The sequence below is a fragment of the Fimicolochytrium jonesii genome (genome assembly GCF_025526975.1).
Source record: "Fimicolochytrium jonesii strain JEL569 chromosome Unknown EV422scaffold_30, whole genome shotgun sequence".
NCBI lineage: Eukaryota > Fungi > Chytridiomycota > Chytridiomycetes > Spizellomycetales > Powellomycetaceae > Fimicolochytrium > Fimicolochytrium jonesii.
In genome coordinates this window covers 259,655-287,524 of record NW_026515697.1, presented here as the reverse complement: position 1 = coordinate 287,524, position 27,870 = coordinate 259,655, and the positions used below count along the sequence as shown (strand labels likewise).

Genomic DNA, 27,870 nt, shown 5'->3' with positions numbered 1-27,870 from the left:
TTCCTTCCTCAAAGTACACATCGTATGTTAATTGAGGTTTTTCAAGTGACTGGCCATCCTACAGAGTAGGTCATGGCAGTCAGAACGCAGTCCTCCAGCTTCGGCTGCATGTTCAACACTGGCAGTTCGCCTTGAGAACTTGGGTTCTAGGAAGTTGGAGCTCTGAAAGATTCGATAATCGAATGTTGCTTTTTGCCGAATTCGACAATTCGAAACACCGATTGTTCCATAACTGCGGCGCAGCGGTGGCTTGTCGTTTGTACGCGCTCGACCCTCGACCCAGCGTCGTCCGAACGTTTTTGGTCGGGTCAGGATCAGCATTTAGTAAGAGCCCTGACCGCTGTGTACTTTTGGGCCTCCCTCCTCAGTGCTTTTTTTGCAGGTGGTCTTTTCCGGATCATCGGATTCCAGACCTAGTGATGATGTCAACAAAAGTCTACCGATCAATGTAGAATCCAAAGATGTCCCAGATCAGCGGCGTTACAAAGGGTGTCACTTGCAAGGCGGAAGAAACAAATGGTGTGACAGAAAACGTCAGGAATGAACCACCGTCCCCTTCAGAATATGTACGTCGTCTCGCAAGTCCGATTTGCTCGAGACACCTTTGCTCTCGCGGCGGGATGCAAGAGATCTTACCACGTGCTTCTATGCACGTTCGCATCTAATACCGTAAAATGCCAACCGCAATATATGTAGTAACTGTACTGTAACTCTCACCGCGAGTTCTTCCTGCTGGCAAAGCTCACAAAATGGAACAAAACGTGGGGATACCCATCCTGTCACGGGATGGTCCGCTCTGATCCCATCCGTAGGCAATGTTGCCGCGCGGACTTCGAGTGTGAGGGTGAAGTGGATCAAACTCACCGATCGACTTCTCCCCCACGTTCCTGCTCTGTATCTACATCCGAAAGGAACCGGCGCACTCGTCCAGGATCTTAACGCCTTCGTAGTCGGGACATATAAAGCAGAAAGATTCCCGTCACATCCCTCCCAACACCAAACACCCAACCCTCACACACATCATCTTTCATCTTCACTCTTCCCCACCTCCACAATGCGTGTCGAAACCTCCCTTCTCCTCGCTACCGCTTGGTCTTTGGTCAGCTTTGTATTGGCCGCGCCCACACCGGCTTCAAACGGTCTCACACGCAGGCAATCCGATGAATACTGTGGAAATGTCGACATCACTGGTAAATAGCCTGCCGGCGTTCCTGCAAACCATAACTGAACCTGACAATCCATCTTTCGTAGCTGACGACATCAACTCCGCACTCAATGCCGCTGCAAACGCACAAAACAATCCTGTTGGTCTGGTTGCCACACCTGCCAAGGTCGCCCAAGCACCGGCAGCCGAAAAGAAAGCCGCGCCTACCGCAACACTGACTCGTCGCTATGAGCCATACCCTCACCAGTTTGACAACCGTGAAGGCTTCTTGTCGAACGAATGCGCTTCGCAGGCCGATCAAGGCAACACATACGAATACCCGATCATCCCCGGCAGCGTTTACGACGGCGGAAGCCCTGGAAAGTACCGCGTGATTTATTACCCTACTGTTTCAGGAAACCAGTTCTGCGCTGTTGTCTACCACGTAAGTAGTTGAACTCTCATAAATATCAGTTGTCTGTCGACAGAAACTAAACTTTCTCCGTCACTTTCAGGATGGCCAGGGAAACTCAATGGCTCTTTGCAACTAGACTTCACCTTAGCAGGCGTGCTGCCCGTCTCCAAAGCTTGATAGACATATAGATAGGTGCCATGGGCACAACGTCGCACTGATAAGGATGTTTGTATACACCCTCTGCATTCAACAGTGAGTTGAGATGCACCTCTTTTGACGAAGGGGTACACCGCTAAGCTTCTTGGTTCAACCATAAATTCAATAAAAGGGCTGATGTACATATTACGCTTATACTAAAACATAGAAATCTTCCTCATGCGCTTATAACTACTTCACGGTGGTAGCAAAGAAAAGGAAAAACCTCCCCATTTGATGACTGCTGGATCTGAGCCTGCTGAGGTTTCGTCAAGTAACAGTATTGCGCTTCCTCAAAAATCGAAATCATTGCACGGTAATATTTGCGATCGCGGCGACGGCGAACATGGGCCCCTCTTGACTGAAGAGTGGACCATCAGCGAGTAGAAAAATTGACTGAGATTCGTTTTTCGTCATTGGTGGCATTGACACGAGCGATAGCGGTGAGCTCGGTGAGACCGAAATAGAAGGTCAACTTAACGGAACGGTCTGGGCCTGAGAGAGGGATGCCGTCCACGATCAAAGACCCGACATCAAAATGTCCGTTTACGCAAGAGACTGGCATCTCCTGTTTGTATTCCTCTGCAGTTGCGACGAGTTGGAGCGTCAGGGATGTCTGCCAGCTGTACAGTGGGTAAACCTATATTGCGGTATTTAGTTCTGGTGAGGATCGTTGAATGCCAACACGTTGTTTGATCACCGCACCTTGGTGCTGTAAAAGTCCTGAACTTCCACCAGCTGGTTGGCCGTCATCTTAGGATGATACACGTGAAGATAGGGAACCCCTTTCTCCTCATGGAGGAATACGTCGGCACTTGTTGGTTCCGGACCCCTTGGATATTTTGTTAGGAATTGGTGCTTCTCAAGGTTATGCTTGAAGGCATACGTGAATCGCGAGAAGCGAGCTTGGATTGCATGCGGGTTCAAACCGTGCACTGCAAAGAAAATGGTTGAGTGCAAATCATCTCATAAGTGTTTGGTCCGCTTAACTTACAAGCTGCGCCTTGCACTAAAAGTTGGAAAGGTATGTGTGAGTCTTTTACAACGAGAGTCATCACTTGTTCGGTTGTCTTACCGACAGCGGCGCCAGGGTCCCTGGGAAAAATGATGATTCCGCACTTGTCGGAAATCCGTTCTTTGATTTTTTTCTGAAGATAGGGGGAAGCCTAAAAGAAAGCACGCTGTCAGACCCCATTGCAATGATTTCTTTACCAGGATTGCAAGCCGATGGGTATACCGACCATGAAGCCTCCAACCCCGAAGAGTTTGTCCGATCTTTTGTTGGGACACTTGTCAAGTTGCTTCTCAATCAACTGCAACACTTGCTCAACGATTGGATCGAAGAAGGATTGCATGTCCGCCAGAGTAATATAGACGTTGTCGCTGACTCCGTCTTGAGAAACGACGGAGATGATGCTCAGACATAGTATTTATGCTACAACCGCTGGTGGCCGTTTATCTTGTTGCATTTCGAGGGCTTCCATTTGATCGTCGTTCATCAGATTGAACAGGCCGGCAGGCAAAGCAAAAGTGATCTTGTCATGGCGCTGAAACGTCTCAGGCCCTTCGAACTGTCGTTTGATTCTCTCCCAAGTTGTCAGCACTGGTGGAGACCCGCTTAGCTATTGAGACTGGAATTCTGAATCTGCGAGTTGATACAAAAGCGTACCTTGCAAGTAGTCAACTCCTTTCTCGCGCTTGAGATCCGCAAGGGCCATCTTGCCCACTTTGCTTCCCAACCAGTCCAAAAAGACCTCGTCAATGAAGGTGGACCCACAGAGACCGCCAGTTCCCGGAGCAACTTCAACCATCTTCTGGGAGGCATCAATCCCAGCTACAGGAATGAGACGATTAGATTTACCGCTACATTTCCAGCAACTTTGCGAAGAATGGAGCGTGGATCACTTACATTGGAATCTGTATGCGACGATATCGACCGTTCCTCCACCTGAACATTGAAGTAATACAGGAACCACGTTGAGCGGTTTGTCGTGCATTAATTCGACAGCGCGTATCCTGTCATTCCAACTGACAGCAACTGACAGGATCCGACCATACCTGCATCAACGACTATAGCGGTTTCTCCGGGCCGCATGGGAGCTTCCTTGACTTTCTTGAAACAGTAGATTGCCGCTGCTTCGGGCTCCAAGACCACGCTCAATCGGGGCATGTTGACCTCACCGGGCGAAATCAAACTAGAGAACGGAATGAGCCATTAGAGAAGATGGTTCGTCGGCGTGTAACGTACGCCCCCTTACCCCGCACGGGCAGCGGCGCGCCGCATGGTATGCTTGGCGTGCTCGCTCCATATGGCTGTGTTGAAGTTGTTGAGCATCGAGCAGTTGTTGAGCCGCGTCATGATTGCGATGCTTGTGAACCATACCTGGAACTGTGAGGCAATACTGCAAGTCCTCAGGTTGCAAAGTGGTGCCAAATGTGTTCCGGAGCCTTTCCATCAAGTACTCGAAAAGCTGATGGAGGTATTCTGCAACAAGCTCGAGGGCATCAATGGTATTGGGCAAGTTCGCATCCGCGTTGTGGTTTGTGCTGGGCTCAACGAGGAATTTGATCTTCGTGAGTAACATTTTGCCGGTTCCTGCTGCATCGTCGTTGAAGGCATCTTTCAAGGCGGTATATCTGTTCACAAACATATTAGCCTGGCTACACTCGATATAACAGTATCTGTGTAGCCGTGTAGCCAAATTGGACTCACCCCCAGCTTTCCGTCTTCTGGTTTCCGGTATCGTACCACAGGGCGGTAAGGTTTTTGCAGTAGGGCTGCCCAGAAAGAGGATTAGCAAGCGTTTGACACCTCACCCAACCGACCGGGCACTTACCGAGAGCTGATCGGGCCACTCGTAAAATCATTGAAATAACCGAGTTTAGAGATCTTCCCAACAAATGCGCAGGAAAGCGTCTTACCCATCGATTTTGTGTTCATCAGAGATATGTGCAAACGCAAACCCGCTGTGACTGACCCCAAAGTCGATTCCTACGACAATCCGGTGGCCAGAGGCTATGAGCAGCGCTGAGTGATTGGGGTTGGGCATAATAATTTGCTGAGAATACAACGCTATCGACGTCTGAAAAGTTGGGCGTGAAGGTAAGAAAAGTCGAGCGTGCTCAGAAACCTGGTTCTTTATAGCCTGCGCCAAAATACTGGCACCGGCCTCTAGATTTGCTTCTCCACAGTTTCAGCGACCAAAGGGTCAAATGCTGGTCACTTTTCAAGTGTGCCGAGTCGCTTTGAAGGAACGGGACCCTCTCTGCCATTTTGAAACAGGACTGTGCAAAGAAATGGAACATGTATCTGAGGTATTTCCAGCAGAGCGTTCTCCTCCTTCGATACCTCAAGAGAGCCTCATGCAACAAGCCCGGTCAAGCGAGCAGAAATGGGATTAAGTGCCAGTACCGATTGGTCGCCGCACGAAGAGGTCGCTGAGGAAGACGAGTTGATGCACGGGGAAAAATGGCCGAAGGCAAGAGCACTGCTAGGTGCACATTCATCTTACGCTCGAAAAGAGTACTAAAGCGTATGTATAAACAGACAATTGAACAGCTTGCGGTTTGCCCTGCAGCTTTGAAAAGGCTTCGGGAATCATACCCAGCCTGGGGTTTCTTTTACGATGTCATCGAACAATATCAACCTCTCAGACGCATCCTGCCGGACTCCTACCTCGATGTAGACCTCACCCCGGTAGTCGAGAGCAGTCTTGCTCCGCCCATAAAGCGCATCCTGAATCTGAGCTCCAAATGGACTCCCAACATGCTTGACTCGGACATGGAAATCACACGCTTGCATGCCATCTTACAAAAGTGGCGTCGGTCTGTCATAGACAAGCGATCTCAGGACTTGAAGGTGTATGCGTTCCTTACAGAAATGGATTGCCGTATACGTATGGCCGAATGGGAAGTTGTGAGGAAACAGTTGCCGACAGTAAGAGCAAAATGGAACGAGGAAGTGATTTCCCAATGTGCGGAGGTCCGACCGACACGTCTGATGCGAAAAGTCCTCGGGTCCATGGATATCGGCAGGTCCGTAAAAATGGAAACCATCAAGAATCTGCAAGAGCAAAACAGCATCCTCGTCACGGAAAAGCAGCTGCATGCTAGCGAGAAGCGTACCCTTGAAGAGAAACTGTCGCGGCATGAAAAGTATCGTACGGATACCGAACACGCTTTTAGTACCCTTCAAACGCAGCTTCAATCCTCCCGGCAGCAGCTGAAGGAGAAGGAACTCTCATATACAAACCTCCAGATTGTCTTGAAGAATCAAGAAGAAGAGAGACAAATCCTAGATCAGGAGCTGAAGCGTACACGCAGCGCCTTGGCACAAGCCGAAGGGGCACTCGGCCAACGCACGCGCACTCACGAAGGCTTCTACGAGATCGATTCGCCATACACTCCGACAGAGATCGCCGATGAATTCGAAGCGATATACACAGACCTCCACGGGCACACTACGGAATGGATACCAAACCCTGCCAAAGCTACGGACGCAGATTCGCAAATTCTTCAACGCATCATGTGCTCTGGCTTTGAATTCTTTGGGGTGCCGGAGGAGAGTCGACCAAAGAAAAACAATCTCATGTATCTTGTTGAGGGATGCCTCACCACGAGCTTGATCAAGGTCTTCACGCACCCAATCAGAGGGGTACCGGCCGCCGAATATGCGCAATCCCTCGCGGTGATGAGACAAGCTTCCGCTCAGAACCCAAACTATGAAAAGCTATGTGCGGCCGATAGTCACCTCGAGCGTCAAGTATGGCAGAGAATGGTGGAAGCAATCACGTCTAACTCCCTCGACCCGGTCACAAGGGTGGCTCTGTATCACTTCAATGTCGAGTTGGGGAGCTTACTAGGATGCAACGATTTTGGGAGACAAATGATCTCAACCCGTCCCCGTCCTCCGAGCTCTACCTGAGCCTTATTCATCGCGCAATCAAACTTCGATTCAAGTGCGCCGCCCTCGGTATCAATGCTTTCTCGGTGCCGGATGGAAGGGATGCATTCTCGACTATTGACGAAGACTGGGAAGATTTTCGCGGTATTCCTTTCGATGAAGAAAGTATGCAAAGGAAGGGCCGGGAAAAGAATCCGAAAGTAAGATTTGCATATTATCCAGGACTGAGGACGGAGAAAAGCGTCCTGGTCAAGTGTCGAGTATATTGCCAGTGAGCGGGAAGATCATTTCCCTCGTCGGCTTTTTCAAGAAAACTCGCATTCGGCCGTCTCTGCGCTGTCAGGGCAAAAAGATGGATCTCAGGTTCAAGCAGGAGTGATTGCAGTTAGTTACATATTTGGGAGCTCTCAGTATTCCAGTCCGAGTGCATTAGTGTTCGTTTCAACTTCCCTCAACGCCCTCTACTAGCGTCGTCATAATGCAAAGGGCTTTCCAGAAGCTTAGCATGAGGGTGAAGATGCGCCATAAGCAGTCAGTTTGATGTCTATCTGGGGATTATCCAAACTTGTTTCACCCTGTTTTTGTCGGCCACTTCGAACGACACATGTTTCGCCCGTGCCTTTATGGGCACGAGTTGCAAAACCCATCGGTTGATGTAGCGGGGTGGAATGGACGAGAGCTGTATCCCCCAACCCCCAACCGTGAGATACAGTCGCTCAACCATCGCACTGCATTCATAACTACAGACGTACTGTACTCTGACAGCTCTCTACTTGCTCTCCACGGAACGGTGTGTTGCCGAGGGACGACCTTCTGAGTCTCCGAAAAGCCGAATCACGCGCGATGGGCGTCGTTTACCCTAACGCGTCCTAATTTTACCCTGACGGGTTAGGTAACCGGACGCGTGCAATATGCGTGCTGTTGCGTGGCTTTTCGCAACTCCGAGTAAAAAAACCTCCACTTCCGTTCCTGAAAACATAACGACGATGTGGGGAAAGACGGAGTGGAGAGCCGCTTATGCACGAAACAGCGAGGACTGTTACGTACGTATCGTCGGTACAATCGACTGGTTGAGAGCTGAGACCGTGGAGCAGACCGTGGAGCCGACAGTTTAGGCCAACCTTATTTGAGCATGCCGCCGCCCGGAAGACCTACCACATTCCGCCTGCTCACTTCGGAGGTACAAGAAGTTTAAGAGCAGCAGACGCTGACGCGCAGAGCCCGTAGAGAAAACGCCTTCATCGCTCCGTCTTAAACCGTTGCCCATCTTTCACCTGCAAAAATGGAAGGCGCATCAGTCAAATCAATGCTTGACCACCCAGACGATAAGATCCATCCGTATCTGCTCGACAAAGGGCACCATCACCTCTCCTTCGTCGAGGGCAGAAGCAGCAGCAGCAGCAGTCACCGCGGGATGCGCAAGAACCGCAGCGACGGGGCGCTGAGAGTGGGGCTGAAGGCGACGGCGCATGCCGTGCAGTACGGGTTGAAGGAAGTTGCGCACAACTTCAAAGATACGGTGGTCAGCCCAGTGCGCGCGTCTTTCTCTCACGGAGGACATGGACATGGTCACGATGGGCATGGGAATGACCTACAGGTCGCTGGCAGCAGCCCCTCGTCGGCGACGGACGTCACTGCCGCCTCAGGGGTTGTCGAAAACGTGACTACAACAGCAACAACGACGTCCCTGAGCGCTGTGGGACAGCTGCTGGACAAGTACGGCGACGACGCTGAGAACGCCAACGCTCGCTCGTGGCCTCGCAGCAACAACAAGCAACGAGCATCGACTGCAGGCCCGACGGTATCGACATTCCCCCGCCTTTCGGTCGCGAGCCACTCTGTAAGTCAACTGCTCCTTTCCTATGTATGGCTTAGTCCGTCGTGCAACCACACTGACTCCCTCATTCTAGGGAGAAAGTAGGGACTCCAGGTCCAGAGCCCGCGGGAATCCGAGCACAACGTCCACTAAGGATATTAAACGCTTTGTCAAAACCTTCCCAGAGTTATCATCGAGTGGCGAAACGCTGATAAACAGTAAGTATTCAACACTGCTGATCTTTCTTAAAGCCATGTCCTTATCTGCCAATTGCTTTTGTCCATTCGCAGCCTACGCGTGTGCGCTCGAAAGAGATGGATTATGGCACGGAAAGTTATATCTGACCAACGCCCACTTGTGCTTCTATGGAAAACACTTTGGGAGGAGCGCAAAAGCTGTCGTGGCTTACAGCGCTCTGACAGGGTTGGAGAGGAAGAACACGGCTGGGATGTTTCCGAACGCAATACGTCTGACAGCTGAACCTGATCAGAAGGTGTGTGATGTTCGGAATGACCAATGATAGTGGATGCCTTTGACGTCGGCAAACATTGACATTTTTGGGACCTAGTTTGTTTTCGGCTCCTTCTTGAAACGAGAATCTGCATACGACGAGATTATGGATTTCTGGGAGGTAGCCCAGTCAGAAGTGCGTTTTGAAGGTGCAAATGCCGCCGTGAGCATGGACATTGACTTTTGGAATCTCTTTTATAGGAATTGGCAGCAGCAACGTCCGTGAGATCAGATTTGAATGAGAGCGCAGCTTCCTCGGGCGAGATACCTCGGGGTTCGAAGACAGCAAACATCGAGTTCTTTGAAGACGCAGCTCACGATACAGCGGCGACCGAAGATTCAGGCGATGGATATTGGATACCCTCCGAAGATTCGCATGATATGTCCCTACCGGCATCCCCAGCAGAGCCCGACGTTGCACCTTCAGAAGTTGCGGAGAAGTTGACGGTTGGGCCAACTCTCGCTGGGTAGGTAGAGCCGTTGAATGTGCTTTTCCACAAAGAGGGAGATAACTCACACAAATAATATCTAGCCCCAGTCAAGTCTTTCGACCGTCGAATAGTGAATCAGATTTGACTGCTTTAGGCGAAGAGTTACCGGCATCACCAATCTCCGGACACGGGATCAAAAACAGGAACCATCGTGCACGCACGATTGCCCATGGCATGATCAGAAAGATATTACCCTCAAAATGCTCGGATCCAAATATGGCAACCACGCCAGGGGCCGCTTCGCCTTCCGACCCAGCAAACGGTTCGACAATCAGTAGCACTCTGAGTCGAGCCGCCACAGTTGCGATCCCGGCTACGGGGACTCCGCGAGAATCGACAACGGTCGTTTCCCGCCCTCAGACGCCAAAAGTTCAAACGCAACACATCCCCTCGGTGGCGCAGCCTAAGAGAACGGACAGCAAGGGAGTCGCATCAACCCCCAGCATTCAGGAGTCCGTTTCGGCCCGATCAAATGTCCCTGTGAGCTGCAATTGCATCCAACACTTTGACTTCCAAACAATGGACGCCACCCTAGACCTCAATGTTGAGAAGCTCTTTGATGTTTTGTTTGGCGGGGATGGAAGCGAGTTAGTGAGGCAAGCACATGCGAGCCGGGAGACCGTCGGTGAGTCCCTTAGCTTAGAAGCAAATTTTCATGACTTAGCGTGGTGCTTAGGCTTGACCTGACCAACAATTGGCTTTCCTGATCGAAGATGTGATGTTCGGTCCTTGGGCTCTCGACGATAACAAACAACCGAAAACGCGCGATCTTACTTATCTCGTGTCCTTCAAACCACCAATGAGTATGTTCTCAGTTTCATCTTCAGTTTCGCAGTGGAACGCAAAAGCTGACATTTCGCTTGATAGTGGCGAAGCAGACGACGGGGGCTTCGGAGAAGCAAACAGTCATGCGGTACGACCCCCTCAACGCGTACATAGTGGAGACAGCTGTCCGTACACCAAAAGCTCCCTATGGAGAGTATTTCACGAACGTCAACCGGTGGTGTCTTACGCACGCCGGGAGAGAGCGGTCGCGGTTGTTTGTGACAACAAAGGTGGACTTTGCCAAGCGGTTGATGTGGAAATGTAGGTCGCTCGATTACAGGAAGCTGGCTCTATGCACTGTTGACTAATGATGGACATTAATCCTGCTGTAGCACAAATCGAAAACGCCACTGTGGATGGCGTGAAAGCGTTCAACGCCGAACTGCTCACCAGGCTCCGCCAGATCGGGAAAACAAACGTAATTCCAGCCTCGAGCGATTCGAAAACAGGAAAGGTCGGGAATTCAGAACCCTCGAAAACCGCGCCGCCGTCTTCCGCAGACCTCCCGCCGGTTTCCGACGCCCCTAAAGACGCGCAACCATCCAAGTCGAACGGTCCCCCACCGACTGCATCCGAACGACTCACTGCTGCACTTCAAAGAACGATCTCACGAATAGTAGAGCTATTCTCCAACATCCCGAGTATAAACCTTCACAGCGACAAACACGGATGGACGCCACTTTTTTTCTTGGTCCTTCTCATGGTTGTGATGACGGCTGGTGTTGCGATCACCCTGCACAACGTGAGAGAGATGGCATCTATTGAGGTACGATTGGAGAAAACCATGCTCGCGCTTGAGACGCTGCAAGTGGGGAAGGGGGAGCATCCGGGACAAGCGGGAGACGCGTCGGATCCCTGGAGTCAGGCTGATGAGACGGAGTATCAGCGGGAGAGGTAAGCTTGGTTCGTCATCAGCCATCCCAGTGACTTTCCGGAGTCTAATCCTTATCCCAACACAGGACAATCCTCCTCCAACGCACGAAAATGCAAATCGCAAACATGCACGCGAATGTACGCGATGCGCAGATTCGCGCAGTGGGACTTGGGGAACGACTTGCCGGGTTCGCAGACCAACTCTCCGCGGTGTCGCGCGCTGTGAACAGCATGAGCCATGTCGCTGTCTTTCCCGCCAATGTTTCGCCGAAGGAGTCAGATGCGAAGCTTGCGACCGTTGTAGTGCAACCGGGCACTCAGGCCACGTCGGCCGATAACATCACAGATTCTCCAATACAACCAAATGTGGAGCATGTGGATACGCCTCAGGCCAAGCCACCGCTACCATGACCCACTTCATTCTGCCATCCTTCACGAATCATGTTATATCGGATGATTTTGGACTCCTTATGGACGGACTCGTTGTGGACTTCATCCTATCTATGTCAGAGCCGGCCACTTAATCAGAGGATGCGTTGAAAGCAGCCCTTCATTCCCCAACTGCATCTCATTTGTATATACTGTTTCCTTTTTGGACCATCGCATAACCGCGCTCGGTGGACGCATGTTTTTACGGGGCTGCATGCAATACAATGGACTGTGTGGCGTATCTATTTCTTTTATCCAGGAGGACCTTTCGTTGGAGACCCACAATTGCGACAGGCCATAGACGAAGCGAAGGATAAGATAAGTACGTATCAATAAATGTAGGTATCTACCATATGTACACAGAGACCCAGGTACAGCAATAGCCCATCAGTACGCAGTAATGGTTCAGCCACAGAGGGGAAGACCCATCGTAAGCCCTACAATTGTGTCCCGCCTGCGTCTCGTAAACGTTGGGGCGGAAACCTCGGTGTATTCGGGAAAGACGGTGTTCAGCCCTCTCGCTCAGCTCATGAACTTCTTATGTATGATGTCGGGGTCGTCTTGGTACTCTTCCGCGCTCACCCACATCTTCTTGAACGTACCTAAAATGGACAACCGAGACCAGTCAGTCGATGCATGCGTTTGGGCTGTCGGCTCGCTGTCACACTTCATCTCAAGTGTACTTACTCAGCCCAGCCAGAATACTCCCGCCAATCCACGTACTCCACCGCCGTTCTGGCGGCGCAAGGATGCGTATCTTCAAATCCTTCAACGCCAGCCGTTTGACTTCGGATAGGAGCCGGTCACCAAACCCTTTCGTCAGTGTCCCTCCGCCGCTCAGCACGATATTACCATACAGCGATTTCCGCAGGTCCATGTCGGCTTTGTTGATGGCGTCCACGACGAGTTGGTGAACTCCGGGGTATTCATGACCAATGAGGTCGGGCTGAAACAGGATTTCAGGTGCGCGGAAGCGTTCCCGTGCGATTTTGATGGTGAGGCCGTCAGGCAGTACGAATGTCTCGTGTTTGCCGATCGAGTCCTTTTCTTCCTTGACCGGGTTGAACGCGACATAGCACGTCTTTTCCTTGATAACGCGGACGATCTCTTTCTCGGCGCTGGTGGAGAAGTGGTGGCCGCTTTTGCGAAGGAGGAGGGATAGGTGCTCTGTTACGTCGCGGCCGGCGAGATCGATGCGACGGACGCCGTGGGGCATGGTGAAGCCTTCGTATACGGGTACGGCATGGGTTACTCCGTCACCGATATCCAGGACAACGCCGGTGGTTCGTCCGGATGCGTAAAGGGCGAGTACGGCTTGGATGGACATGTAAAGGGCGGGGACGTTGAAGGTTTCGAAGAGGATTTGGGCGGCAGTGTCTCGATTTGACCGGGGGTTGATTGGGGCTTCTGTGAGGAGGACTGGGTGCTGCAGCATGCAAGAGTGTCAGCTGTCTGTACGATCAAGGGCAAGCAGTAAACCCCGCCTCCTCTCAGCCCTCCGTCCCCACCTCCTCACTTAGAATCCGCAGTTCCTCCTCGTAAACAAATCCCCATATCCGTTCCATGTCGTCCCAATCCGTCACCACCCCATGTGCCATGGGGTACTTTATTCGCAGCAGACCGCGAAGCTCTTGCGCCTTCTTTCCTATGAATGTATCGCCTTCGACTGCTCCGGCCATCACTCGAAGATGTTTCGGCCGGCCTACGCTGGGAACACGACGCGTTGAGTCGTCAAAGGACTAGACGACTTCAAAGTCCGACCTGCACTCACAACGATGGGAAGAAGGCTTTCGGCTGGTCATCGCCAGCGAACCCGGCTTTTATGATTCCAGATCCCTACATTGCCCATCGGAGTCAGTCGTGCTATTGATTGATTCGTTCATACACAGGAACTTCGCCCACATTGTCAATGACGACTGGCTGGTTCGTCAATACATCGTCAAGCTCCATCCCCACGGCAGCCCTTTCCACGAACTTGGTAGCGATGGATTCTATCCTACGCTATTTCCCAGCTCTCACGCTCTCCTGTAACTCTCCGAGACTGCTGCTACGATTGCGAAGAGCGGGCGGCTACGGTTTCAGCCTGTCGTCCTACTAGCGTTCCGCGCGTATAAGTTCAACATTTTCAAAAACATTAGAACTAGGAGTTTTTGTATTGGCGAGGGAATACAAACCTCTTTCCAGTTGGGTGCCTGTGTGTGTACTCTAGTGCCAGTCGCCGTTGAAAGAACGTTCGCACGACGGTGATGATCTGGAGCAGTTTTGGGAGACCTTCAAATTCAAGTTTCCAAAGGGAGCGCGAATGCGAGCCAAACGCGGGTGGCTGTGCAAACTTCCCTCACCTGCAATGGGAACCCGCTCTAACCAGCTCGCCGCAGCCCAACTGCTTCCCATCACACGCCGGACTAGCAGTTCCCACAGACACACAGGCAGTGACGACGACCTGTCTGAGTATACCAACTACTCGACAAGCTTCCCTTCGTCGTAGCTCTTGAGCGGGGGTTATATACCGCCGCTTCTCGACATGTTGGGCCTGACGAATACGAGTGGTACGCGTCCTTCCGTGCGGTGATCTCCCTGTAGGTGCACTGACATAACGATATGATATCTGTTTGCTTTCTTTCCAGAGAGCGCCTGGCTGCGGGTTACCGTGCTTCTCCTAATCAGTGTGCTATCCATTTCCACTCGGTTGTTCTCCGTGTTGAGATTTGGTACGTTCACCGCTGAAGGCTATTGGTTGTCTCCTTCTTCAGTTCTGTACTGAACGACCACTGGCTTTGTCGGAAAACAGAGAGTGTCATTCACGAGTTCGACCCATGGTGAGCAAATCGATGTCTGGGAAAAACTTTTCGTCCGAAGTATTCCGGAACTAAGGTGGTGTCGTCGATGATCTAGGTTCAACTACCGCACAACCATTGAATTGGTCGAAAATGGATACTACAACTTTGTCAATTGGTAAATGCGGTGCAGCACCTGAATATCATTCGGGCTTACGACTGACGATTGGTCACCAGGTTTGACGAGCTATCGTGGTACCCACTGGGGCGAGTTGTCGGCGGAACTGTTTACCCAGGAATTATGGTCACCGCTGGACTCATTCATAAAGCGTTGAATGGGCTGAACTTCCCGATCCACATTCGAGAAGTCTGTGTGTTCTTGGCGCCTCTCTTCTCCTCGTTCACGGCGATCGCTGCATATCTCTTGACGAGTGAGATGAAGAACACCTCGGCGGGACTGTTGGCCGCTGCGTTCATCGGCATTGCTCCCGGTTACATCTCGCGGTCCGTGGCGGGATCTTACGATAACGAAGGGATTGCCATCTTCTTGTTGGTGTTCACTTTCTACCTCTGGATCAAGGCGGTGAAGCTGGGATCCGCTTTCTTTGGCGCCATGACCGCCATCTTCTACTTTTGGATGGTGTCTGCTTGGGGAGGATACGTTTTCATTACCAACTTGATCCCACTCCACGTTTTCGCCCTGATACTGATGGGACGGTACACCCCGCGTCTTTACGTGTCGTACTCAACGTTTTACATCATCGGAACTATCTCGTCTATGCTCATCCCATTCGTGGGATTCCAGCCAACGAGGACAAGCGAGCACATGGCGGCCCTCGGTATGTTAATATCTAACTTGGGCGACACGGGTGCATCATGTATGACTAACGTGACATGTGCGCGTAGGTATCTTCGGCTTGCTGCAAATTGTCGCATTCATTGAGTTCATCAAGAGCCATCTGTCAGCAAACCAGTTCAAGCTCTTGTTCTACGGGCTGATTTCCGGTTTCTTCCTTCTGGGTCTCGGTGGCCTGGTTGCGCTGACAGTAGGCGGCTACATCGCTCCTTGGACGGGTCGTTTCTACTCTCTCTGGGACACGGGATACGCAAAGATCCACATTCCGATCATTGCCTCCGTGTCGGAACATCAGCCGACCCCATGGACGTCATTTTTCTTTGACTTGCAGCTTTTGATGGTGCTGTTCCCTGCAGGAATATACTTCTTGTTCCAGGTAGCTACGACCTTTGTCATCATCATTCATCCGACTCTTGCTTATGCCACACTCTCCTCGTAGGAACTGCGTGACGAACATGTGTTTGTCCTACTTTACGCGGGAACCGCCTCCTACTTCGCTGGTGTCATGGTCCGTCTGATGCTCACGCTGACGCCCATTGTCTGTGTCGCTTCAGCGATCGCCATCACTACCGGTCTCGAAGCCTTCTTGTCCAACACCGAAACCCCGGCTGCCGTTACTGACTCGGCGGCGGCAGCTACTCCTAGTGAGAAGAAGACAAAGGAGGGAAAGGCCGTCAAGACCTCTGAAAGGAAGAAGAAGGATGTGGGCGGCCCGGTCCAGGGAGTGTGGACATGGGATGCCAAGCTTGCCCTGGTTCTTCCCATCACGTTCATTCTCATCCAGTTCGCCCTTCACTGCTCATGGGTAACTTCCAACGCATACTCGTCCCCCTCCATCGTTCTGGCCTCCCGAAGGCCCGACGGATCGCAACATATCATCGATGACTTCCGTGAAGCCTACTACTGGCTTCGTCAGAACACCGACGAAAAGGCCAAGATCATGTCCTGGTGGGATTACGGATACCAGATCACCGGAATGTCGAATCGAACAGTCCTCGTCGACAACAACACGTGGAACAACACCCACATCGCCACCGTCGGGAAGGCCATGTCGTGTTCCGAAGACGTCTCGTACGACGTGATGCGCAAGCTAGACGTTGACTACGTCCTCGTCATTTTCGGAGGCGCCATCGGATACTCCGGGGACGATATCAACAAGTTCCTGTGGATGATCCGTATCGGGGAGGGTGTCTACCCCAAGGACATTAGCGAGAGGAACTTCTTCACCCCGCGCGGTGAATACAGAGTTGATGATCAGGCTACCCCTACCATGAAGAACAGTCTGATGTACAAGATGTCGTACTATCGGTTCAATGAACTGTTTGGTGGAGGACCGGCGTATGATAGTGTGCGTCAGACGCAGATTCCCAATAAGCCAATTAAGCTGACGACGGTTGATGAAGGTGAGTATTACTTTCGCTCGGATTGTTACGTCTCATCATATTTCTAACCAGTCGCTCTTTTCGCAGTTTACACTACTGAGAACTGGATCGTTCGCATCTATCAAGTCAAGAAGCCCGACAACATTGGAAGGACATTATCTGCCGCTTCAACGTACGTTACACTCCGCTAACGCTACTTGTCCAACGCGAGTTGACTGACCTTGTCTTTGTGCTCTACAGTTTCGGGAAGAAGCGCAGACGTAGAGTCCGTGGAAAGCCACGCAGCGCCGCAAAGGCGGGAGGGCGACGTCGTCGTGATGACGATTGAACCCTGTATCGCTACGAACTTTAGCGTCGCGGGCTTTGGAAGGCCGCACTCGTTGACCTCGCAGCGCAGTCCCGGCTTCTACGCACGTACATGCATGTATTTAGTGGTTGCCGAATTTGTCAATATACCTATCCTATATGTATGCATGAAGAATCAAGCATTTCCAGTATTGTGTGATTCCAAAAAGGATGTATGCATGACCATACATAGTGACCCCGCTTCTGTATTTCCTCAACAATCTATCTATTTCAACGTTCTGCCGCTGCATTCCGTCCGCAACACTACTACGATATATAGTCTCCTGTTGCTACCACTACGACGGCGCATTCTTGACGATATCCAACGCTTCCTTTACCTCTGGGGCCAGTTCCGGCTCCACAGCCGCCTTCTCACCACCGGCAGCACCTGAATCCGCCCAAGTCTCTCCAGCCCCAAACATCTTCGGTAGCGACAGCCCGACGGTGTTGGCTGTCCGTGTGAGTTTCTCTTCCTCGGTCAGGCCGGATATTGGCCAGTAGCGTTCCACCATTTCCTATTTGAAAGTATGCGGTTAATTCCAGTTGAGTGTGCCAGGCTGCGTGATCCCAGCGAGCTGTCCCCTCATGTTCTTCCCTCCTGAGAAACAGAGGGATAGCTTTGCCGCTCTCCCCAATGGCTGTCTCTCAATCCCCTTCCCAACGTATGGCTCGCTGCTCCGATCAAACATAGCCCACTCTCCCTCCACGTACCCTATGCGACCTATTACTCCTCATAAAAGCATACACGTTCTTCGCATGCCCCACATTCGTTGCCACAACGCTCGGATCCCTTTCCGCGGCACCGGCCCGGAACTTTGTGACCACTTCGTTATGCCAGAGTTTGTTGTTGTTGCGCCGGGTGTACTGAGAATGAGGAAGGGTGTTAACGGACCAGCTAACGAAGGGTGCAGAGGACTTTGGCCAGAGAGGGGAAAGAAGGTGGTACCTGCTTGGAGACTTCCCGCAGCATGCCCCGGAAGACGCTCAGGACTTCGGACTTGGTTGCTGTGGTGGCTGACATTGGTAGTGATATAGGAACAGCTGAAGACTACAGATTTTGAGGGAAGATCGCGGAGGAGCAACGTCTGCAACGTGCCAGCGAAAAGGCCCAACGCAATTGAAAACGCGAGGCCTGACGGACTCATTAGCTTGTAATTATACTAGTTGCTGAACAGAGTCTTTCATCAAGTCCCAGTTAGTATATTGGCTAGTATCTCCGCCTGTCACGCGGAAGAGCCGGGTTCGATTCCCGGACTGGGAGCATTTCTTTTTCCATTTTTTTTCGGCACCATCATACATAAATGTATTTTGTGGATGACCTTCGCTCCCCGTCCACCCGCTAACGCAAGTGATAAGGCTACGTGCGTATATGCATTCCTCATCCCGCTGACACGTAATACAGTACATAGTATTTGCAGGAAGCGACCGTCAAGATATATTCAAGTGGGTAAAATCTCTAACATATCATCAAATTAAACATAGTTGTAAACGAAACGAAGAAGCACATGACGGGCGGGCTAACATAGATAAAGACCGTAAGTCGCATCTATACGAAGGTCAAATATAACCTCATGTGTCTGTCTGTGCTGGTCTGGTTCTACGCAACCTGTCCCGCCTCCTTCGCAAGGCTGTAAAACATAGATTTCTTGTCGCGCAGGAGGTTGGCGGGTGAGTCAAATTCTGCGATGCGGCCGCGGTCGAGGAGGAGGATTCTATCAACGGGAGATGGGGGTTAGTTGTTATTGTGATGTTTATTGGGGTGGATGATAGGGGAGGAAGACACCAACCGATCGCTGTCCATGACGGTGTTGATCCGATGCGCGATGGTCAGGATCGTGCAGTCTTTGAATTCTTCGCGTATGGTCTTTTGAATGATTGTGTCTTTTCACGGAATGATGGATAGGTTTAGCTCATGCGCACTGTTCAAGTCTCAGCAATGCTCGTAGCGACGTGAAACTCACCAGTCTCGACATCAACGGCAGCAGTGGCCTCATCCAGAACCAAGATATTCGTTTTCCGCAACAATGCTCTCGCCAAGCAGATCAACTGTAATCCAAAAGCACCGATTTAGCAAACTAACCCATCAACACCATCTCCAATATGCCTTCAACCACTCACCTGTCTCTGCCCCACCGAGAAATTCTCCCCACCCTGCAACACCACACTCGCCAACCCCTTCTCCATCCTCGTCACATGCGCCTTCAAGCTCGAATCCTCTAACGCGCGCCAAATCGCCTGATCATCATACACCCCAAACGGGTCCAGGTTGTCCCGTATCGTGCCCGAAAACAGGACAGGGTCCTGCGGGATGATGCTGAGGCGGGAGCGTAGGTCGAAAAGGCCGAGGTTGGCGATGTCGACGTCGTCGACGACTATTTTTCCCGAGACGCGCTCGATGAGGCGGAAGAGGCTGAGGGTTAGCGAAGATTTGCCGGCGCCTGTTCGGCCGACGATCCCAATCTTTTCGCGGCCTTTTACGGAGAAGGAGATGTCCTTGAGGACAAGCTCGAGACCCGTGCGGTAGCGGGTGCTGTAGTTGATGAAATCGATGCGGCCCACTTGCGGCCACTCCCTGGGCGGGGTCTCGGACGGAATCTCGTACGGCGCTTCCCGGGGGAGGTCAATGTATTCCTTGATCCGCTCCACGGCGACAATGTTGGTCTCAATCTCGCAAGACTGGCGGACCATCCAGTTAAGGGATTGCGTGACGTTCAGCGAGTACGTGATCATGAGCCCGACGATACTAGCTGGGATATGGCCTTTGATGGCGATAGTAGCGACGCTGAAAAACGCGGATCCGAACACAATCAGGGACCCAATCAGCTCCAGACGCACGGCCAGCCACCGGTTGGACGAGATACTTGGGTAATACGCGCGCATGTTGGTGTCGATCTTGTTCTCGTTGACGGTGATGAAGCGGCCTTCTTGCTGATACGCGCGGATGGTCGAGACGCCGCCCAGTGTTTCCGAGAAGTGAGCGTAAATTGGGGAACGGGAGGTCGAGTCGAGACGTTTGAGCTCTCGGGAGGTGGAGAGGTAGAAGCGCTGGAAGTATGCGTAGAGGAATCCGAGGGGGACGACAAAGATGATGAAGAGGGGGCTGCCGAGGACGTTGACGGCCACGACGGAGAGTACGGCGAAGAGAGTCCTGAAGTAGCCCTGGAATGTGCGAGGCAACACTTCGTCGACGGTGTATTGGTCTTTGGAAAACCGGTTGATGACTCGTCCGAGTGGCGTCGTGTCGAAGAACGATTGCGGGAAGCTAAAACAACAAACACGCATGAGTTCACAAAGCAAACATCATACGCCCCCTGATCCAACTGAACGACACTGCGATTCTCACCGAATAACACTCTCCAACATATCCGTATGCAAAATCCTCGCCGACCGAATCCCACAAGCCACCCACGCAAAAATCACCTGTCCAATAATCGTAACCGAGTAACTCACACCCAACGTTCCATAAATCGCCAACCGCTTCAATATCGCTCTCCTATCCCCCTCATTCGCCCCATGCGTCTGGCGATCATTATCGTTCGCCCAGTCGGCCAGGTAGACATTCTGCGCCACGCTGAGACATTGAGAGGCGATGGCGATGATGAGGTAGATGACTACTATGGGTTTGCCGCAGGCTTTGGCGTAGGTGGTGTAGACGTCCCAGGAGACGGAGCCGGCTGCGGTGGCTTCTTTGAGGATCAGGGCGTTGTTAGCTACGACGGCGTCTTTGTTGACTGCTTCGCTTACTGAGGCTTTGATGCTGCCTTTTGAGGAGCGCCGGCTGAGCGATGCGTGTGAGGGACGGCGACTTTGGCCTGCGGATTGTTGGGCTAACCCTTCTGCTTCGACGTCGTCGTTCTCCTCGTCAGACCCGTTATGCTTGGCTTGCCCAAAATCCCGGATAAGGTTGAACAGGGACCCTTCATGGTCCATCAGCGATTGGTAACTGCCACTCTCGGCAACCGTGCCGTCCTGCACAAGCATCACAGTATCCGTCTCGGGCAAAAAGTGGATGCCATGCGTCACCAACACGCGTGCTTTGTTTTTCAGCACACCCTTGGGTCCAAGCACATTCTCAAAGATGTGTCGTCCGACATGCGCGTCCACAGCCGACAGTGGGTCATCAAACAAATACACATCAGCACGAGAGTAAACCGCCCGGGCAACAGAAACCCGCTGCTTCTGCCCCCCTGACAAATTGATCCCACGCTGTGATGAACGGGTGGGTTAGCCTTCTAGTGAACATGAAACATCCACTTACTGAACTTTCAAGACCGAGTCTTACCTCCCCAATCTCCACACTATCCCCGCCCGGCAACATCTCCAAATCGCTCGTCAACCCACAAGCCGCAACCACCTTCTTATAATACTCCTCATCGTACGGCAATCCAAAAAGAATATTCTCCTTCAACGTCGCATTCATAATCCACGCGTTCTGCGGTACATACGCCACGGAGCCGCGGAGATGCACTTCACCCGCCGATTTGTACATCTCCCCCAGGAGGGCGGAGATGATGGATGATTTGCCGGCGCCGACGCTGCCGACGATGGCGAACAGCTCGCCGTCGCGGACTTGCATGTTGATGTGGTCGAGGGTGTTGGCGCCGTCTTGGGTCCAGCGGAAGGTTCCGTTGCGGATGTCGATGCGCGGGGCGTCGGGGGTGAGGGGTTGGAAGTGTGCGGGTTCGCGGATGACGGCGTTTTTGTCGAGTTCTTCGTTGCGGAGGAAGTTGTACAGGCGGTTGAAGGAGACGGAGGCTTCGATCATGGCTGTGATGACGCTGGGGAAGACGCTCAGGGGGAACTGGAGCAGGTTGAAGAGAGAGATGCAGACAAAGACTTTTGAGGAGGTCAATGGTTCTTCTGATACTAGGGTGTAGACGGAGAACGAGGCAAAGGAGACCAGAAAGGGTGTGCATGCCCATGTGAAACTGTGTGAAAGCAAGGCGAGTCAGTAGATGTTGGTTCGCAATGCCGTGAAAGCTTCGTCCTTCGAAAAAAACCTACCTCTGCACAGCCGACAAGTATCCCAGCTTCCTCAACGTATGCAACTCCGCCTCCCTCGCCGCAAACACCTTCTTCAAAAACGGCCTCTCCCATGCATACAGCTTGATAACCTTAATCCCATTCAACAGCTCATCCATCAGCTTCGTCCTCGTATCCTTATTCTTCATCTGCACTTTATTCAAATCGCGGGAGGTGGTAGCCAACAACGCGTTGACGGGGATCATGAGAATCATAATCCCGACGCCGGCAAAGATGGACGGGCCGAGGGTTTGGTGCAGGAAATAGATGGCGAGAGCGATCTGGAAAGGGCCAGACCAACTAATGTGGAGGTAAGAGCAGAGGTCGGAGATACGGCCGGCGTCTACGCTCTGCAGGTTGACGATTTCGCCGACGGTTGAGGCTTGTCGGCTGATGTTGGAGAGGGAGAGGGATTTGCGGTAGACTGCGGCGACAATGGCTGAACGGATCTGCATGCTGCTGGTTAGACAGATATGGAAATACTGGTGCAAGACCATCGTTTGGGTAATCGCTGTCAGTAGCATCATCACAGCGATGATGAAGCCTTGTTCGATGCTCTGGTCTTTGGTTTTCCTGTCGGACCATGATGCGGCGAATTCCATCATTTTCTTGAGGAAGATAGGCTGCACGAATGCGAGGGCGTCCTGCCCAGCTTTGAAGAAAGCGGCGGAACCAAAGTACGCGCCATATGTCGCAATGATTGCGCGCAACAGCGATGGCTTTTTCCTCAAGAGCTCGTTCTGCCAGTTGGCCTGGAACTTTCCACCGGTGACGACGGCGGTATCGACGGTCCTCAGGTGCCACAGATCGTCCATTGTAAGATCCTTTTGGGCCCCGAGCTTCATGAGGGGCCACATCCACTGGAATGTCAACCGCGACAGGATGTTGGCAGTTTCTTCCGGGCTCACAGCCTGAGAGAAGGGCAAGTTTTTGATTAGACGACTGATGCTATGCCTCCCGATATTCAACGGCGACAGCGACGTACCACATCTTCGTCCAAACTGCTGTAGTAGGTGCCTGGCTTTGCTACATTCTCCAGAATGAATTGGACTAAGGTGATTGCGACGAAGACGCATTGCAAAACAAAGACGACAAGATCATCCTGGTACAATCTCGACAGAATAAATGATCGAAGCTGTACAACTCCCGCGAAACCACTAAAACACGGGAAAGAGGCGTCAATACGAGAGTTGTGTCCTCGCGTATCAAGGGCCGACACACACCTGAAAAGCCAGTAAAAAAATAGTACAGCGGACGCCGAGCGAGAACGGAGATGTTCATAGTGGTGAAGAACAGCCGCAAAGATCAACGATGCGGTGCCGATCGCGAACGATGTCGCCTGGCATGTGTAGTATTCTCCCTCACAAAAGGTCTCTTCCACTCGTCGAAGAACGAACTGCGCAATGTGAACCCCCAACAACACGCCAACCAGGATCTGCATCGTGGGAAGAGAACGTTTGTCAACCACCATCCATCATCACCCATCAACCATCGAATGTCAACCATCGATTGTCAACCATCAACCCATCAACAACCAGCAAGGAGCAGATGGTTGGTTGAACGATACCCTACTCGCTCCGCTCGCGACGAGGATGTTGGGCGGTGATGGGCAGGAGCGTAGCTCGCTTCGCTCGTTAAAAGATCTGACGGTCGCTGAGGCTCGCTAAGTGCCTTAGTTAGGGGAAGCACTGCGCCTTTGGCGCAATGGGAACTCGCTCCGCTCGCCGCTCGTTACCGTTCAACACCCCACGCTCGCTTCGCTCGGGGACCTCAAGCATTCTCCTCGTTACCGCTCGGAACCCTCAAGCATTCCTCGCTGTCGCTCGTTCTCTCTCTCGGACATACCAACTTCGTCCAATAGAGTGCGGTCTTTGGAACATCAGTCGAAGGTCCCCGCAGTAGTTGTTTAAGTCTCAGAGCACCAGACACAAAGAGAACACCCCAGACAATCTGTCGAAGGCTTTAAAAAAAACGGGGAAAGAAGGTGTGTAGGTATAAGGTTAGGAGGTTCCAAGTGTCAGATCACGGCAGGAATCTGGGAATGCCCAACAGTCGCAACGGTGAGACGCCCAACGGCGTGCAAACGCTTCGGCTCCTCCACCACCCCTATCCTACGGGAGAGGGAGAGATGCACATACAGTTCTTCCTGGCAAGAGGAGAGCCGAATAAGACGGTCTGGGTCTGGCTGCTCGCAGTACGTCGGCGGAGCCATGGTTGCGGACGGCCGAAGTTGTTAAGGATGCGATTGCGAACGCTGAACCTTTTATCGCAGTTCCCGACCGGCGGAGAGTTCAATTTCCTTGATGCAGTTGATAAGACAATGACCGCGAGGGTACTCCCTCCTATAAGTTATATAACCAGCCGCACGCCGCATTTCTAATCAAACAGCCATCTTCGGAACATTCCGCCGACTTCCTGAGACGCGTTCGGCCGAGTTAGGGTTAGAGTCGTAGTGAGATACATACCTAGGGCGGAAACCTATGTCTCATGCTCACTACGTATATGCATATGTAGTGGGACGCCGTGAAGCCATGATGCAGAGCATAGTCGAACAACAGAATGTGTGCAAGCATCGTCACTTGTGCTTGCAGAGGGGCCCGTCCGAAGACTCCGAACGCATCGCAGTGACGTTTCCTTTTGTCGAATTGTATTCTTCGCTGTCCGTTTCTGTCTCGTAGTACTGAATCATATACGGTCGCATTCGTAAACAACAGCGAGCGATTGCATGCCCGCTGCTACAGTGCTGAGCGCTGCGAAAAGACAGAGATCCTTGCGAACACAGAACGACAACAGGAGTGCCATATCCAGTTCCCTTGGGAACGGACAGTATAAGGTGCATGCAAAGGGACGCCGGGATGATGTCGCAAACTTCCTCCCCACAGCGCAAATCAGCATGGAACACCTCCACCCGTCTATCCTCAAGACCCAACCACCCCAACAACCACCACGACAACAACCCTAGGCCTTCGGAACCACAGTAACCTCCCCCAGCCGCACACCCACCGGCCGTCCCTCCACCACAACCCCATCCTCCCGCGAAGGCCGCTCAAGCACCCCTCACCACCACCACACCCCCACTCCCACGACCACCACCTCCTCCTTACATGGCCACTCCACCCGCGCAATATACGAACACCTCCTCTCAACCCGCAACACAACAGACGCAGACCTCCGTGACAACCTCCGTGAACTCCGCCGCCTAAGCCTCTCTGACGGTCTGCCGAGTGATGCGCCAAACTCCGTGCTTGATTGTTCACTTTGTGGGAGGGTTTGGAAGGTATTGCTTGGGATCTATCGACTATCTGCGACGGAGCATACAACTTTGGTGGAAAGAGGGCCCGCGTCAAGCGTGGTTTATGAACGCAACGAAGGCCCTTGAATTGACGCCGCTGAAGACGCGCTGTCGAATTCTAAACGCAGGCGGAATTTGATATCCGACGTATACCGCCCCTCACCCACACCGGGCATAAACGCAGCCGGAAGAGCACGGACTGTCGGGCGTAGCGAACAAGTCTAGACAACGACTCAACCGGATTAAACTCATCTTGGTGGTCATGGGCCTTGGGCTAGCCCTCGCCGACCTCATCAGTCCCGACTGGACAACCACGCATTGTCACGCAAGGATCGTTAAGTGGGTTCTGTTCGGTATTGCCGGTTTCCTGCGGTTATGGGTCCACATAAAGAGCTGGATTTCGGACCCCAGTGACCTCAGATCATGGGTGGATGTCTGCGCGACCGCGTGAGGGGTACCAGATTGAATCAGCGAACCAGGGATCCTCTCTCGTTGGAGGAGATAAATGCTGGGCTGGCTCGACGCAACGAGCAAACGATCGGCTTACAGGACGTCAAAAAGCGCCCATCGGCATCCACCGCTCCAGTCCCATCCGGCTCAACCTTCGGCCCCAGACTGCAGTGGATCCCGCCACGATCGTCTTCGACTTCGGCCGCCGCCGCCCCAGCCGCGGGCCCCAGCTCGACGCCAGCCTTCATCCCGACCCCAGCCTCAACTAGCAATGCTTCGCTGTACAGGCCCTGATCCGCCTTCCGTAGCCTATCGCTCATGGCGGTACTGCCAGACCACACCCGTGCACGGGGCCCGGCGGATGCGTTTGTGTTCACCGGAGGAGCATTGGGACGTGGAACATCGAACAGCTGTCACACCCGCTTCGACTTGAAGGGATATATGTAGTTTTAGAGGACAGAGGCATCGCAGATCTTAGCGGAGTAGGCGAGCAGGCGAGCAGGCGTTTGTACAGATAGTGGCATAATAAAATTCGTTGCTACCCTGCCGTTGTCATCTCTATGGCCATCCATAGACTTATATGCCCTTTGGTAAGTAGGCTTACATGGGTTCTATCACTGCTGGTCGCCACCGCTTTGCGTATTGAGCAGGTTCGTCGCTGTCCGTACAAACCTATTCACTGGGAAACCTGCGCCGCAACGCTCAGCGTCGTCCATGCGGACTCACCTCCTTTAGTATCAGATTCACTTACCTATGACGTTGTAGTAGCACCCGTCGATCCGCGGGATGAATGCTGCCGCAAGGCCTTGGTAGCCGTATCCTCCCTAAGGATCAGAGAGAAAGGAGCTTGAGCAATGGCGAATCCCATCGCCATACTGGCGATTCTGATCCGTCAGAAGACATCGTACCGCTTTGTCTCTACGAAAGGAGAGTGATTATCATTAGCGAATGCACCATCGACACCTGCACAAGACAATGATCCAGCATCAATCCCTGAAGGGAGGAAACATACAATGGCTCTCCAGTAGCGACATACGCATCAATCAGCTCGTCATCCATCTCATCAAACAGAACCTTACTCCTCTCCACCGCTGTCTCAACCTTCAAGTTTCCCTCCTCATCCACAGCATACGCAAGAACAATCGCCGTCGCAACAACATGCTCCCGTCCCGCCAACCCTCTCAACATCTCCTTTGCATGGGCATTCGATATCGGCTTTTCGATTATCCTTTCATTGTGGATGACGACCGTATCGGCTGCAATGACTAGGATTGGGCGGTGATCCTCGGTCAGGTTATTTGATCGCCTTACGCGCCTGTAGACTTCCGTTGCCTTGCCGAGAGCGGTTTGGAGGACATATTCGTCGGGTGTGTACAAAGATTTGTCGAGATCTTCGGGAAATGTTGATACTGCGACCCTGAATTCGAGGCCCTACTTTGACAGAGCGGAAGGTTGGCCATGTGGTTCCGTGACGCTCGACACCAGAACCATCACGACGCATTCTCCGTCTACTTCGACTTCCAGCGCCAATTGATAGTACGAACACGGATCCTGAAGCACGCCGTAGGCACCGAAACCCAGCGCGCCATTCCGCTCACTCACAAGCTTCGTCAGTATTTCCTTTCTCCGGGGTGAACCGGAAGCCACAATAATCTGGTATTTTTCGTTCAGTCGCGCCAGTGCAGGCAACGTCGGTGACATGCTTCCGTTGCCAAGATTTTCCGTGCGGTCAAAGGCTTTGATGAGACGGGTAGCAGTGATGCGCAGCGAAAGGACTAGTTTCCGTTGATATGTATGTCTTTTCGGTCCGAGATGATGGCCTGTGCGTTTTTTAGGGAAAAGTGGGAAGCGGTTCAGGAAGCGGTTGTCGCTCTTCTCATGACCTCATTAGCGCTTGGACATTTTGCTCAACCACTCCTCGCTATCCCTCTGCTTCAGGAGCTTACACCCAACCCACAGGAACGATACACAGTTCCAATATGCTAGAGGTACGTAGCTAGCGAGCTCCTTCACTCGTCCTTTTTGTTTGTTTGCTTACAGTAGCGCCTCGCTTCGTCTCTTTCCATTTTCAGGACGGCCGCCGGGAAGGTACATAAACAACAGCATGTGCATGCTCTATCGCATTCATGCGTGGCTAGCCGGTTT

The 27,870-nt window shown here is 52.4% G+C and overlaps 9 protein-coding genes and 1 non-coding gene across 10 annotated transcripts; 5 read left to right on the top strand and 5 right to left on the bottom strand.

Moving 5' to 3' along the window:
- Positions 1–1,054: 1,054 nt before the first annotated feature.
- Positions 1,055–1,695, top strand: EV422DRAFT_571047 (uncharacterized protein; the record flags this gene model as incomplete). Its single annotated transcript, XM_053072950.1, has 3 exons — positions 1,055–1,190; positions 1,252–1,589; positions 1,660–1,695. 3 exons carry the CDS (start codon positions 1,055–1,057, stop codon positions 1,693–1,695), a joined length of 510 nt encoding a protein of 169 aa, XP_052922175.1.
- A 435-nt stretch (positions 1,696–2,130) lies between these two features.
- On the bottom strand, positions 2,131–4,804 carry EV422DRAFT_509232 (uncharacterized protein; the record flags this gene model as incomplete). The annotated part of the gene is made up of 12 exons (XM_053068828.1): positions 2,131–2,394; positions 2,460–2,689; positions 2,749–2,763; positions 2,830–2,920; positions 2,996–3,147; positions 3,424–3,588; positions 3,664–3,702; positions 3,813–3,949; positions 4,013–4,067; positions 4,138–4,391; positions 4,592–4,671; positions 4,733–4,804. The coding sequence occupies 12 exons, from the start codon at positions 4,802–4,804 to the stop codon at positions 2,131–2,133; spliced, it is 1,554 nt and encodes a 517-aa protein (XP_052922174.1).
- A 342-nt stretch (positions 4,805–5,146) lies between these two features.
- EV422DRAFT_580959 (uncharacterized protein) lies at positions 5,147–7,050 on the top strand (the record flags this gene model as incomplete). Its single annotated transcript, XM_053073356.1, has 3 exons — positions 5,147–5,249; positions 5,333–6,573; positions 6,714–7,050. 3 exons carry the CDS (start codon positions 5,147–5,149, stop codon positions 6,930–6,932), a joined length of 1,563 nt encoding a protein of 520 aa, XP_052922173.1. The 3' UTR covers positions 6,933–7,050.
- Positions 7,051–7,617: 567 nt separating this feature from the next.
- Positions 7,618–11,862, top strand: EV422DRAFT_622878 (uncharacterized protein). The gene is made up of 10 exons (XM_053074191.1): positions 7,618–8,497; positions 8,568–8,691; positions 8,764–8,966; positions 9,042–9,119; positions 9,185–9,450; positions 9,516–10,099; positions 10,188–10,277; positions 10,342–10,560; positions 10,632–11,193; positions 11,259–11,862. The coding sequence occupies exons 1-10, from the start codon at positions 7,940–7,942 to the stop codon at positions 11,581–11,583; spliced, it is 3,009 nt and encodes a 1,002-aa protein (XP_052922172.1). The 5' UTR covers positions 7,618–7,939; the 3' UTR covers positions 11,584–11,862.
- On the bottom strand, positions 11,863–13,868 carry EV422DRAFT_542860 (actin-like protein). Its single transcript, XM_053071309.1, has 6 exons — positions 13,776–13,868; positions 13,504–13,695; positions 13,373–13,437; positions 13,110–13,308; positions 12,289–13,027; positions 11,863–12,203 (listed from the first exon to the last, which is right to left on the bottom strand). Exons 2-6 carry the CDS (start codon positions 13,549–13,551, stop codon positions 12,124–12,126), a joined length of 1,131 nt encoding a protein of 376 aa, XP_052922171.1. The 5' UTR covers positions 13,552–13,695; positions 13,776–13,868; the 3' UTR covers positions 11,863–12,123.
- A 108-nt stretch (positions 13,869–13,976) lies between these two features.
- Positions 13,977–17,105, top strand: EV422DRAFT_542857 (Oligosaccharyl transferase STT3 subunit-domain-containing protein). The gene is made up of 9 exons (XM_053071308.1): positions 13,977–14,150; positions 14,229–14,312; positions 14,393–14,420; positions 14,497–14,556; positions 14,616–15,217; positions 15,285–15,610; positions 15,674–16,637; positions 16,704–16,788; positions 16,857–17,105. The coding sequence occupies exons 1-9, from the start codon at positions 14,126–14,128 to the stop codon at positions 16,942–16,944; spliced, it is 2,262 nt and encodes a 753-aa protein (XP_052922170.1). The 5' UTR covers positions 13,977–14,125; the 3' UTR covers positions 16,945–17,105.
- On the bottom strand, positions 17,106–18,038 carry EV422DRAFT_542855 (uncharacterized protein). The gene is made up of 3 exons (XM_053071307.1): positions 17,908–18,038; positions 17,673–17,825; positions 17,106–17,476 (listed from the first exon to the last, which is right to left on the bottom strand). The coding sequence occupies exons 1-3, from the start codon at positions 17,980–17,982 to the stop codon at positions 17,258–17,260; spliced, it is 447 nt and encodes a 148-aa protein (XP_052922169.1). The 5' UTR covers positions 17,983–18,038; the 3' UTR covers positions 17,106–17,257.
- Positions 18,039–18,150: 112 nt separating this feature from the next.
- Positions 18,151–18,222, top strand: EV422DRAFT_t131. Its single transcript has one exon. It is a non-coding gene; the product is annotated as a tRNA-Asp (tRNA).
- A 336-nt stretch (positions 18,223–18,558) lies between these two features.
- Positions 18,559–23,424, bottom strand: EV422DRAFT_500362 (P-loop containing nucleoside triphosphate hydrolase protein; the record flags this gene model as incomplete). Its single annotated transcript, XM_053068133.1, has 9 exons — positions 18,559–18,673; positions 18,749–18,842; positions 18,923–19,007; positions 19,080–20,223; positions 20,305–21,167; positions 21,244–21,889; positions 21,966–22,894; positions 22,972–23,140; positions 23,207–23,424. 9 exons carry the CDS (start codon positions 23,422–23,424, stop codon positions 18,559–18,561), a joined length of 4,263 nt encoding a protein of 1,420 aa, XP_052922168.1.
- A 2,824-nt stretch (positions 23,425–26,248) lies between these two features.
- Positions 26,249–27,787, bottom strand: EV422DRAFT_259266 (N-acetylserotonin O-methyltransferase-like protein-like protein). Its single transcript, XM_053065783.1, has 6 exons — positions 27,764–27,787; positions 27,328–27,545; positions 26,738–27,156; positions 26,634–26,643; positions 26,477–26,549; positions 26,249–26,413 (listed from the first exon to the last, which is right to left on the bottom strand). The coding sequence occupies exons 2-6, from the start codon at positions 27,424–27,426 to the stop codon at positions 26,340–26,342; spliced, it is 675 nt and encodes a 224-aa protein (XP_052922167.1). The 5' UTR covers positions 27,427–27,545; positions 27,764–27,787; the 3' UTR covers positions 26,249–26,339.
- Between the last annotated feature and the right edge of the window lie 83 nt (positions 27,788–27,870).

Coding starts and splice junctions, on each gene's coding strand:
- EV422DRAFT_542855 (XM_053071307.1), bottom strand. CDS start 17,982: ATGTCAGCCACCACAGCAACCAAGTCCGAAGTCCTGAGCGTCTTCCGG. Junction 17,826..17,907: donor TGCGGGAAGTCTCCAAGCAG/GTACCACCTTCT, acceptor CCTCATTCTCAG/TACACCCGGCGCAACAACAA. Junction 17,477..17,672: donor GGAGTAATAGGTCGCATAGG/GTACGTGGAGGG, acceptor ACTTTCAAATAG/GAAATGGTGGAACGCTACTG.
- EV422DRAFT_259266 (XM_053065783.1), bottom strand. CDS start 27,426: ATGTCACCGACGTTGCCTGCACTGGCGCGACTGAACGAAAAATACCAG. Junction 27,157..27,327: donor AGGAAATACTGACGAAGCTT/GTGAGTGAGCGG, acceptor CTGTCAAAGTAG/GGCCTCGAATTCAGGGTCGC. Junction 26,414..26,476: donor GTGCTACTACAACGTCATAG/GTAAGTGAATCT, acceptor GTTGCGGCGCAG/GTTTCCCAGTGAATAGGTTT.
- EV422DRAFT_542857 (XM_053071308.1), top strand. CDS start 14,126: ATGTTGGGCCTGACGAATACGAGTG. Junction 14,151..14,228: donor GGGCCTGACGAATACGAGTG/GTACGCGTCCTT, acceptor CTTTCTTTCCAG/AGAGCGCCTGGCTGCGGGTT. Junction 16,638..16,703: donor GCTGACGACGGTTGATGAAG/GTGAGTATTACT, acceptor CTCTTTTCGCAG/TTTACACTACTGAGAACTGG.
- EV422DRAFT_542860 (XM_053071309.1), bottom strand. CDS start 13,551: ATGGAGCTTGACGATGTATTGACGAACCAGCCAGTCGTCATTGACAAT. Junction 13,438..13,503: donor AGCCAGTCGTCATTGACAAT/GTGGGCGAAGTT, acceptor TGGGCAATGTAG/GGATCTGGAATCATAAAAGC. Junction 12,204..12,288: donor GAGTATTCTGGCTGGGCTGA/GTAAGTACACTT, acceptor TGTCCATTTTAG/GTACGTTCAAGAAGATGTGG.
- EV422DRAFT_622878 (XM_053074191.1), top strand. CDS start 7,940: ATGGAAGGCGCATCAGTCAAATCAATGCTTGACCACCCAGACGATAAG. Junction 9,120..9,184: donor GGGAGGTAGCCCAGTCAGAA/GTGCGTTTTGAA, acceptor TCTCTTTTATAG/GAATTGGCAGCAGCAACGTC. Junction 10,100..10,187: donor TGCGAGCCGGGAGACCGTCG/GTGAGTCCCTTA, acceptor TCCTGATCGAAG/ATGTGATGTTCGGTCCTTGG.